General features: G+C 40.9%; 1 protein-coding gene across 2 annotated transcripts in view; it reads left to right on the forward strand.

Annotated features, from left to right (window-relative positions):
* si:ch73-211e3.1 overlaps window positions 1–12166 on the forward strand; it is a 116382-nt gene that overhangs the window by 53904 nt on the left and 50312 nt on the right. For both annotated transcript variants that reach the window (XR_012383292.1, XM_073908431.1), the window contains exon 2: window positions 8168–9820. Coding sequence is in view for 1 of the 2 variants with exons in the window: in XM_073908431.1 (XP_073764532.1) it covers window positions 8168–9820 (1653 nt within the window). In the remaining variant the exon portion in view is untranslated. The remainder of the gene's footprint in view (window positions 1–8167; window positions 9821–12166) is intronic.

A 12166-nucleotide genomic window follows, 5' to 3' on the forward strand; every position in this document is an offset into this window, starting at 1 on the left:
TCACAACAGAAAAAAGCTGACCAAAAGAGAGCTTTTCCCAAAGACTTGGGGATTGTACCTCTGTCTATTAAGGTCTGTCTTTGTGAGCTCATGAGTGGTTGACTAAGTGTATTCCGGCACACACGCATATCCATACACACACATTTGGCTTGTTTATGTTGGTCTATGAGACGAAACTTTGTTTATATATGCAAAAAGTGCCTCCAGACCCCTCCTGTTGTGTTTCTTTTGGCGTAGAGTATCTCCCTGCCCTACTCTGTATCTCTATCTTTTTTTCTCTTGCACAAACACACACACATACACACACACACACACACACACACTCCTCATCCTGTTTCTGTTCTCTAGAAAAGGGACTGTCCTTAATTATCCTCGTTTTACAGTGAAATGTGCGAGTAGAACTAGCTTTCTTCAAAATCTTTCTTTTAATCATTTCTCTCATTACTACAAGTAAAAAAAGTGAATGTTTTTGGATCTTCTTAATTTAGTTGATTTGTTGTTGTTGTTGTTTTTTTTTTAAGAAGTCACTACATGTTCAGTAATAAATAAAATGTTATAATTAACATTATACTTCTTCCACAAAAATGCTGGGTTGTTGCTACCCAGTGTTGGGTGAAATACAGACAAGCCTAATCGTTGGGTTAAAAAGTGTCTTTTAACTTTAAAAAAAAATCCAATGTTGGGTTTGTCCATATTTGCCCCTATTTTGGGTTATAACAACCCAACTTGTATTAGAGTCTACAAGACTGTTAGAAGCAAGATTCTGATTGGCATTCGCACTTGTGCAGTTAATTTCAATAGTATCTGGATGCAGCCTTTATGATGCAAGTTGAGAGAAGCATTGGATGCAGCTCAGATTGCACCGCACCAGGTCTGCATCCAGACCAAGTGTGCCGCAAGCCTACGTTTGAGTGAAGGTTTCGGCCGTTAGATCGCCCCCTGGGGGCTGGCTGCAGTACAAGTCATAAAGCCCGCCTCCTCCGTGTTAATGAAGGAGACTTGAGCCCAAATAAAAAAAAAATATTACACTTGCAATAAAATGTCCCGAAAGATAGTTCTGGTCGATTAAGGCACTGGTTATTGTGCTGAAATAGGTGCAGATCTTCATTTTTGTAAACAGTTTGTTTTTAGCAGTAATTTAATGCTGGGCGTGTCATCGTGATTGACAGCTGTGATTGACAGTTTCTCAAAGCGCGGCGTCTGAGCTTCGGCAGGAGACTGAAGTAGACTGAAGTGTTATTATTCGATTTCTGTGTTATTTTACCATGACAAAATGAGTTCAGCAGTAAACTATAGTTTCTGACATACATGATCCTGGTGGAACACTGTTTATTCGCTAAGTTCAGGGCTTTTTTCGGGCTTTATTAGTTTGCTGATACACGCCTAGCCACCCAGATAACAAAACACAGTTCCGGCTAGATTCTCGCCTGCCGGAGACTTATCTCTTAGAGCTCAGACTGACTAATGTTACCTCTGCTGGACCTACTCCGGATGCCTGGACTCACTACCCAATTCCAGCCCGAGTCAATCGAGCCAGATGCGGCGGCCGAGCGAGCAGGCGCTGCCGCATGCGAGCCGGACTCAGCCCGCGACGCCGCGAGTAAGTTATGCGCTGCGGCCTGGAGCTGGCGTGATTGAATATATAAAACCCTCATATTTGTTAACGTTATTACATCCATTTGTGTTGATATGACAGCAAACGCATGCTGAGAAGTTCGGGGGGCGTAGTTGATTTTACATAAAGCGTTTGATTGGAAGCTCGACTCTGCTCATTTTCGCGGCTCCTCCTCTGGCTCCATCAGACAGTCCTTCTGCGCATGTCTGGCTCCAATTTCAACAGTCTTTTGCGACAGTTTGTGCCCGTCAAGCAGGCGTTTTGCCCTCAAGGCGTTCAATGGGAAAAGGGGCTGTCGCGTCGTCCATATTTTTTACAGTCATTGATCCAGACCCCTCTCGTCAATTTAAGTTGCTTCACTGACAGCTAAAGGAGTTCCAGGGAGGTCTAAACAAAAATAAATGCTTTGGTTAAGATGCATAAGAAAATATGTCTGTCCTTTACACAGCAGCAATTTGAGCACAACTAAGGTATCATTACTAAAATGCTATGCATGCAAAATATAGACTGAACACATAATAATTTTTACATAAGTCTATTTTTACAAAATCATGTTTTTGTAATCTACAGCTAAACTAATTCTCTAAAAACTTACTGCATCATTTTTAAAAACTCAGTTGTCATTTAAACCAGTGGTTCCCAAAGGGGGGAGGGGGTCATGGGACAATGACAGGGTGTCGCTTGGTGATTTCAAAGTCAAATAAATTTTATTAAACTATTAGAATCGCCATAATTTAACCATAACCCACAGAAGATAAAAATAGTAGTTTTAATTTTAAAATACAACAACATACTAATGAAAAGCCATGAGCCTTCAAATAATATTTCTTTTCATAGAATTGGTGTGTGTACGTTAGATTAACAACACAGCAATAGCGTCAGCTGCAGCAGATTGGTTTTAATAGCATCAGGGTAAACTTTCTGACACCTTTACGGAAATCAAATACATTAAAAATAAATGCAGGCCACAAACGAACTTTGAGAATGATCTCTGAGTGGCGGTCAACAAAATAAACCAAGAATAGACTTGTGCTGAAAACATTGTCTCTTTAATATTCAATTAAACAAATTAATAAATGCCTATTTACACTTTTTTTTTGTTGTCAATATGCTCATGTTTATATAGTACTATTGTTGTGTGTGCAGCGTTTGTATACAACCACCTCTGAGGAGTTTGGAGGTTTTAAAGCCGCCAAAATTTTCTGTTATACTTTTCCTTAAGGTACGTGTAAGATAATTTTAAAACATGTTTTTCACAACTATTTTCTTTAGTTTTTAAGCGCTACAGTACTTCCAATAGAAAATGGAACCTCCACATCAAAAGCTACTGGTCCAAAATATTTTAAATGTTTCTTAATATACAATATTTTGTGTGTAATGGAGGGAAAAAATATGTTTTTTACCTAGACATTTAAAAAGAACCTTTTTTGGAGCAGTAATCACAATATCGTGAAACCGATATTTTAACCAAGGTTATCATACTGTCAGAATATAATACCGGCTTATGCCTAGCTGAGAGTCACTGGCATTGTTATTTTAGGGGTTGCGGCCAAAGTTTTGGAACCCCTGATTAAAACAAACAGCCAAAATTCATAGAGCGTTTTTCATTGTTAGCTAAAAATTGTGTGATGTACTATAAATGTACTATAAAAGCCCCTTAAAGGAAGACTCCACTTTAAAAAAAAAAAAAAAAAGCTAATTTTACAACTCCCTCATACAACTCAACTCTTTGGGAGTTGCGAAATGAGCCTTGTAAAAAAACTAAAAGTTGAGTGTGCCTTTAAAATGAATCATTTATAATTTTGGTTGAAATCTAATTAGTCTATTGTTGGTGGTTGTTGCAGCTGTCGGCTAAACTAACATTTCTGAAAGAGTTATTTCGTCTTGGTTTGGATTACTGGGTGAATCATTTGAAATAATCAAGTGTCAGAGATTCCATAACTTTGTCTTGGCATCTGTGAAGAGTCCAAAAGCTTCTGAATCATTGATTCGTTTCAGATGACTGCACAGACAGGGACACCGTGGTTGAATAATCAGCCGTTGCAGAGGTGGATCGATAGCAGCCGTCATGGAAAGCTGTGTGTGTGTGGACATGACAGCCAGGTCTAGACGCAAGAGGAATGAATGGTGGAGAGACAAATATCATAGCATAGACTTAACCCTGTGCTGACCTGTTGTTTGCAGTGGGCAACTCATTATTTGAACCTGTAGAATGAGAGTTACTGAGTAAACAGTTGTGCCGTGTGTACTTAGTGCTCACTTCAAAGTTTACATTTAATACCTAATTATGGACAGCATGGTGGCTCAGTGGTTAGCACTGTCAGCTTTACAGCAAGAAGGTCACTGGTTCGAATTTGAGTCCTGGCATGTTTTCCCCATGTTCGCATGGGTTTCCCCCTCAGTCCAAAGACATGTAGTATAGGTGAATTAGGTAAACAAAAATTGTCTGTAGTGTATGAGTGTGAGTGTCTTTGAGTGTGAGAGTGTATGGTTGTTTCCCAGTTCTGGGTTGCCGCTGAAAGGGCATCCGCTGTGTACAACGTATGCTGAAATATCTGGTGGTTTATACCACTGTGCCGACCCCCGATAAACAAGGAACATAGCCACTGGAAAATTTAAAAGAGGATTATTTAATTGTCACATAAATGCAAATAAAAAACGCTTTTAATACTTCTAAGTAATAAGTTTCCATCCAAAGTTGTTATTTACATTGACAATTGTATTATTGTGTAAAGGATTTGTGAATGAAGCAGCACTTCCTCTTCTTGTATTTAAGAGAACAAAGTTGACACTTCCTGAAAACTAGTATAGACTTTCAATGAAAAAATTTTACTTGCTGCAAAAGGGGGAAACCACTGTAGCTCTTATGAAAAGTTGATAGAAACAGCTACAGTTAAATGAATTCAATAATTCTTCAAAACTAGTATCTGCCTGTTGTTATGTTTCCCCAAAATAATTGTTTGCAAGGAAACCATAAAAGCTCTTAAACCGATGGGAACATGAGAAGAAATTTGCTATTAATCAAGAGTTTGATAATAAAAACAACAGATAACTAAACAGAGAAGTAGCCCTAAGATGCCATGTTTGTTACTTACTGTATAGCTATAATCTGACGTGAAATTGATCTTATTGGATTGATTTGATAACTTGGCAGAAGATACATCTCCACCACCTGTGTGATAACATTAACGTCAGTTTTATATTATTGAATGATGGATGTGCATTAGTGTTACTGTGGTTCTAGGAAAGACTTGACGGCTTCATTTCCACAACATTGATTCATTCTGTGCTAGTCAATCCACAAGTTATGATGTTGAATGGGAAAAACATGACTGGTTGTGCTGTATGTAAAATACTTGGTGTCATTTGTTTAGGGACTGGACTATACTGATTAAGGTGTATGATATCGATTCACTAAAGAACAAATGACTCTGAACTGATACATTTTGATGAATGTCGGGCTGTTGGCTCTTCCAGTAGTAGTAGTAGTAGTAGTGGTGGTAGTGGTAGTTGTAGTGGTGGTGATAGTGGTGGTGGTAGTAGTATTAGTAGTAGTAGTTGTTGCTGTTGTTGTTGTTGTTGTAGTGGTGGTGGTGGTTGTTGTAGTAGTGGTTGTAGTAGTAGTAGCCGTAGTAGTGGTGGTGGTGGTGGTGGTGGTGGTAGTAGTGGTAGGGGTGGTAGTAGTAGTCGTGGTGATAGTACTACTAGTAGTGGTAGTGGTAGTTGTGGTGGTGATGGTGGTAGTAGTAGTAGTAGAAGTGGTGGTTATTGTAGTTGTAGTGGTGGTGGTGATTGTTGCAGTAGTAGTACTGGTAGTAGAAGTTGTGTTGGTGGTGGTAGTAGTAGTGGTGGATCTAGTAGTGGTAGTGGTGGTGGTAGTAGTAGTGGCAGTAGTAGTAGAAGTAGTAGTGATGGTAGTAGTTGTAGTAGTGGTGGTGGTTGTAGTAGTAGTGGTAGTTGTAGTAGTAGCAGTAGTAGTAGTGGTGGTCGTAGTAGTTGTAGTAGTAGTAGTAGTGGTGGTGATAGTAGTTGTAGTGGTGGTAGTAGGGGTGGTAGTATTAGTAGTAGTGGTAGTAGTTGTAGTAGTGATGGTAGTAGTTGTTGTAGTAGTAGTAGTAGTAGTGGTGGTGGGGGTGGTGGTGGTAGTAGTAGTTGTAGTGGTGGTGGTAGTTGTAGTAGTAGTAGTGATGGTAGTAGTTGTAGTAGTAGTGGTGGTGGTAGTAGTTGTAGTAGTAGTGGTGATAGTAGTTGTAGTAGTAGTAGTGGTGGAAGTAGTTGTAGTAGTAGGGGTGGTAGTAGTTGTAGTAGTAGTGGTAGTGGTTGTAGTAGTGATGGAAGTAGGAGTAGTAGTAGTAGTTGTAGTAGTAGTAGTGGTGGTGGTAGTAGTTACAGTAGTAGGAGTAGTAGTAGTTGTAGTAGTAGTAGTAGTAATGGTGGTGGTTGTTGTAGTAGTAGTAGTGGTAGTAGTAGTTGTGGTAGTTCTGGGCATTGTGCTAGTTGACACTTTGGTCTCAGATATCATTTGATGCTTTTTATTTCAATCTCAATAGCCACCTAATCCATCATACCAATTATTGAGCTCTACCATTACACGCACTTAGACTGCACTAATTTACTAATCCCTACTCATCACTGTACCATTCTGTTTGTTTAGTTGCCTGTGTGTGTGTGTTGTGTGTCTCTCTGTGTGTGTATTCAGTGTAGCTTTAATGAGAATCAGAACAATGCAATCAGATGTATGCCTTACCAGCCATAATTATGAGGAATATGCACAGCAGTGCGGATGATAGGTCTGCTCCCTCTCTTTTGCCAGCGCTCTATGCTGACAGATGGTTGTGTCAGTCATAATGGGACAAATCCGATCGCTACCGAATGAAAGGCGTCCCTCCAGCAGAGAGAGAGAGAGAAAGAGAGAGAGAGGTAGAGTGAGGGAGAGAGACAGTCGATGTGTCTGTATTGATGTGTTTACTCAGGGTGAAATTGGCATCCATTAGAGAGAGGATTGTGTGCGTGTATGTGTGTGTCAGGGAGAATTCAGGCTCTAAAATGAAGGCTGCATTAATTCATATTCTGTTACACATGCACAGACACTCTTCTTTTTCATCACGTGTTCACACTGTCTCTTTTTCTAACACATGCACGGCAGGGTGGACTGCGCAGACAGCTTGGCGATGCCGGGGAAGGTGTGTCTCCAGAGTTCCATTGTTCTAGTCGGAGAGAGGAATCTGTGTGGAAAACCTCCTAGATAAAAAGGGGGTGGGGAATGGGTGGATGAAGGAAGAGAAAGGAGGAAAGAGAGCGTTTGTAGGAAGTGGACTAGCCGAGTCCATAAGCCAGCTTCTTTAGAAGGGCATGAGGTGTAGTGTTTATATATTCCTGTACCGTATCTAGGCGGACACGGTGTAGGGAGCTGTCAAGAATGTTTTTTCTATATGATATGTACAAGGCAATATTCTGTAATGGTTTTCCCAGTGGCTGAGAAAGAGCTTAAAAATGGATAATGGTGTCAGAATCCTCATAAAATAGAGAGAACAGAGAGGAAGAAACAAGATTGAAAAAAGACTGCACATTCTTCTGCAGCAGGAATGTTTCAGTAAATTATTCATCCCGTCAAGAATCTGTTTCTTATAAGGTCTCTCTTCATTCGTCTCTCTCTTTCTCAATCTCTCTATAAGGTTAAAAGTGCCACAGAACACATGATTTCTAGTTGCACTGGGACTAAAATCTTCTATGACAAGTCTATCCAGCCATCTCTAGCTCTGACACTCAGAGTCTTTTTCTCGCTCTGTTTTGAGAGTCCGCTAGTCTTAAATGATAAAGTGTTTTGTGTAAACAAAGGGTAAATTATTTCCTTTTCTGATTTATTTTTTGTAAGACCAGAATGAACACTCACTTTTGAGCTTACCAGTATTCTATTTTAAGTTTTATTCAGTGCTTCACTTTGATACTTGGAATTCCTTAGAGGCCACAGATCTAAAAAAAATTCCAGAGTCTGCCTTGTATATTATGTGATTTGCGAGTTTGTAAACATCTTCCTTCTGAATGTGAATGAGGCGCTTTTGATTGGCGGCTCTTTAGTCTTAATCCGCTAAGAGGGCTCTCTAGAGGCCTAGAATTGGGAGGATGGGGTAAGAGAGAAGGCGTTCAGGGTGTTGACCCACACACTAATGGAAAAGGTCTGCTGAATAATCCCACTTCTGGCACTATTGGACAACAGCTGGGCCCTTGGAAGGCTCAGAACCAAAAAAAAAAGCCCATTTTGGAAATCGGCATTTATACTGGTAGTGTTTGATAGATTGAGCCTTGAGATCCCTACAGACCATTTGTGGGCAGTAACAGACCAGCTCGAGAAAGCACAATCAATGTGTTGCCAGTAAAACTATGTTTACACTTGAGACATTTGGACTGTTTGTAAATGTTTTTACATACTATCAGTTGATATTACACTGTTTTCTATGTGTTGATGCTTTTTTTATTCTGAAGGTCACCATCCTGTTATCCTTGAAGCAGCTTGCTGTGATAACAAGGCTGTTTCTTTCTATGTCTCCACAGCTGCCAGGATCCCTGAAGAGGAAATTGACTGGGGCCGTTGAGAGTTCTGCATCGCTAAACGGGGTCTCTGACACGTCTATGACCCAGGGAGGTGGCAAGCGACTATGTCTGGAGGATGTCACACTGGCCATGGGCCCCAGCTACCCTCAGCAGCCCCTGTTCCCTTCTGGGATGAGCAACCAGGGAGGTGTTCTGGAAGCTAATCGACTGAACAGTAACAACAACAGTTTGGGCTCTCCATATTCCGTACCCCCAAATGCTAGTCCTGGATCGACTCCAGGGACTGGGGGAGGTTCAGGTGCTTTGTCGAGTAACTTCAACCCAAACGGGAGTTCAGCCACTCCTTCAGTTGAACAGGAACTGCAGGAGATTTTGGATGAACTTACAAAAAACCCAGATCCTACTTTACCAGAGCTTGACATTGAAAAGATCTTGGGAAAGGAAAGTGATGACCAGGCAAATAGTACTGGGGGGTTTGTCCATCCAGAGGGTAATGGGACCCCCAAAAGATCCCCACAGAGACAGTCACACCTGGAGGCCCACCTCACACAGTCCCCTGGTTTCTCTCAAGCAGGTTCTCCTCAAGTGGGGCAAAGTCCTGCTGGGGCACCATATACTCTACCACATCCTTCTAAACCTGTCCCGTCTCCACTATCTGCATCACCTCTGTCATCATCTTCTTCACAAGGACAGAATCAAGCACGGTCGCCCATGCTTTCAGCTGCCTTGTCAAGGCCTGGGTCCAACTGGCATGAGGTTTCCCGAGCCCAACAGCTTCAGCAGATGGCATCAAATAGTAAGCACCATCCTAACAATAGTGCAGGTCCCCCACCTGCACAGTCAGGGTTGTCTGGATTGAGCCAGCAGGGTACTTCCTGGGCTGGTCCCTCTCCACCCTACCGGCCTGGGGATAAACTCCCTAACTCATCCCCTCATCAGCAGCCCTTTAGCCCAGCAGGTAATATTCAGAGCCCGCAGAGCTCTCTAATCTCAAGCATGGCTCCAGCCCCATCCACAGGACCTTCGCCACCTTACAGGCCAGAAAAGCTAGCCAGCCCAGCAATTGCTCAGCCCCCTTTCAGCCCCCAGAACAGCCTTCTTTCTGGAAATGCCCCACCGGGAGTTTCAGGCACTGCAATCCAAGGCTCTCAGGCAAGTTATCTCCCTGGTGTAGCTCCAACATCAAGTAACACTCGACCATCACCTCCTTACAGACCAGATAAACATCCAAGTCCAGCTGGGCAATGCCAACCAGGGGCACAACCTCCCACCCAAGGACATCTTTTCAACTCACAAAATAGTCAAGCACCTGCAATGTCTAGTCAGTTATTCAAGGCCATCACATCTAACCAGCCACCCAGTAGCCTCAAACTCCTCATGCAGGCACAGGGAAAGCCCTCGCAGCTGCAACTTAACAAGACCACCACAGGCGGGATGGGTCCAGAGCCATACTCCTTCAACAACACCAAGCCACTAAGGCATTTTGACCCTGAACCCTCTGTGGCCAAACTAGGTCCTCTGACTGTGGGAGGATACCGCAATGCTAACATGCAGCCCGCGACGCCCACATCGGCCACAGGACATGGACATCTTTTGCAACAGCGCATGCAAAGGGGGATGCCGGCTGGTGGTATCGTGCCTCACTGCAGAGATGTGAGTACAGTCACTTGTTTTTTACACTGCTCTGTGGAGAGTCAAATATTTTAAAATGTTTTGGGAAATAATATCAGGCAGCTAGTATAAGGTTTGTCACCTTGAAAACTCCCGTGTTTAAAGTAATAAAGTCAAGTAAAGAACCGTCTCTGGCAGTTTATGCAGTTTTCATTATAGCATGCAGGTGACTACAGTTAAAATCCTTCCTCCTTCTAGCCCAGTTTAATGTACCGAGACAAATTAAATGAAGCTATTCTTAGGCTGACTTTCCATAGACTGAAACTTTGTGGCTCTATGATTATATTTACATGACAATGATATAGTCAAACATAGAAACGTTTTAGCTTGCATTTGAAAAATGTTCATGTTTACATGTTGAATATGCAACAACAATGTGGTGGAATTTTTTTAATCTTGCACTTTGAAATCTGTTTTAAAATGAAGTGTTTTCATACTGTTGATGATGTTGTTGTCATGTTACAAACAGGCAAATTGCATGATAGGTTTCCAGGTAAAAAAAATTTTCATTATTTACTCACCCGTTATTTATTTCAAACCTGCTTGACTTTCTTTTTTCTGTAAAACATAAAAACGAAAGTATTCTAAAAAAAAAACCTGTAACCATTGATATCTGCAGTATTTGTTTTTTTCTGCTATAGATGTGATTGGTTGGTAGTTTTCATCTTTCTTCAAAATATACAGTACATTTTTAAAGGAGCTGTTGACAAGGTATGGGTAAAAATCCAAACAATAAAACATAAAAAAAGAATGTGAAAATGTGTTATGTCTAATAACAGTGGAATGACACAAGGAGAAATTACTGAAATACTGAAATGTATAATAGTTTATATAAAAGGCTTTTTTTTGCGATGGTAGCTTAAAGACGAGAGTGTACATTTTTAGAGTGTTCTATTGGTCTCATCTATCCGATCTGATCTTTGTTTTGTATTTTCCATCGGATTTAAGTCAGGTCATTGGCTAGACCATTCTACAGCTTGATTTTCATTTTCTGAAACCATTTGAGAGTTTTCTTGACTATGTTTTGGATCATCGTCTTGCTCAAATGTCCCCTCTTGTTTCATCTTCATCATTCTGCTAATGTAGATGTTGGACTGAAGCAGCTAATATTCATTTTTCCAATGATGAAGGACAGAGGGTTGCTGAAGACCTGAGAGATTTCAGCTGCTTTCACTGCCTTTTTTACTCCTCACTTTTTTTTATGTCCAATACTTTTTTTCCCTGCACCATTTCACTTTATTACACATAACTAGTTTTGTTTTCTTTGCCTATATGGATTTCTTTGGTTGTTACCAACATCCGGTGAGAATTTCAAGTCAACAGCACCTTTAGAAATAAGTTTTCTGAGAAAAATGATGACGTGTTCAATACTTATTTTCCCACTTTATTTATAGCAGATCAAATAAGCTCATATAGGTTTGAAACCACAATAGGGTAAGCAAATGGTGAGTTACTTTTTTGGGCAAGCTATCCCTTTTTGTGTGCAGGAAGTAGCTGACTTTTGTTGTAATTTCCTAAGACTGTAAAAATGCTTCAATGCACCAAAAGAAACAAAATAATTATCATTTAAGCAAGACGTCTGGAATTACACCGTTAAAAATCGAAGATACAAGAAGAGAGATTTCTGTGTTTAAATTAGTCCATTGGCTTTGGGTGTTTTTACTTCATACAGGGGTTGATTGAGCTTGTTTCTAAAAGGTGGAGTGGAGTGGGCACCCTGTGGAGTGTACCATGGGAAGGGAGGGGTGTGGGTGTTCCGACTCTGATGTGTGTGTAAGGGGGGCAGTTGGGAAGATCCAAAGGTTAATTGAATGGACAGCTGAAAAGAGAGTGAAGGAATGCAAGGCTTTGAATGTGATTAGCATTCATGCTAAGAAGCTGAACATGTTCAGTCCATCTTAATTGGCAGATAACTGTTCTTTTAGTTGCTTTGTTAGTTTGTGTGATGCCAAGAAAGTTTAGTTTTTGTGTTTTTGCTGGAATGAGAGACATAAGAAAAAGAGAAACATTTTAAAGTTGATTTTATCCTCGTTTTTGCTCTGAAGTGAGAGTGTGCGTATGTTTATTTACATGCTAAAGAGCAAAGGCTTTGTGATTGTGTGTGTATGTAAATCCACACTAAAGGGAGAAAGACTGAGTGTGTAAACGTGTCTGCCTATAGAGTTTCAAAGTACCGCCGTGCATTCTGTCTCCCTCCGTGGCGGTCTGTTTGAAGACAGAGTCCCCCTCTTTCAGCCCAGTAGTTCTCTTTCATCACACCAATAAAAGATAATGAATTTTAGAGGAGAGGGAGATTGAAGAAGAAAGAGAAAAGGGGGCCAGTTTCTT

The sequence above is a fragment of the Danio rerio genome, chromosome 7, assembly GCF_049306965.1.
Source record: "Danio rerio strain Tuebingen ecotype United States chromosome 7, GRCz12tu, whole genome shotgun sequence".
In the NCBI taxonomy this organism is placed as follows: Eukaryota; Metazoa; Chordata; class Actinopteri; order Cypriniformes; family Danionidae; genus Danio; species Danio rerio.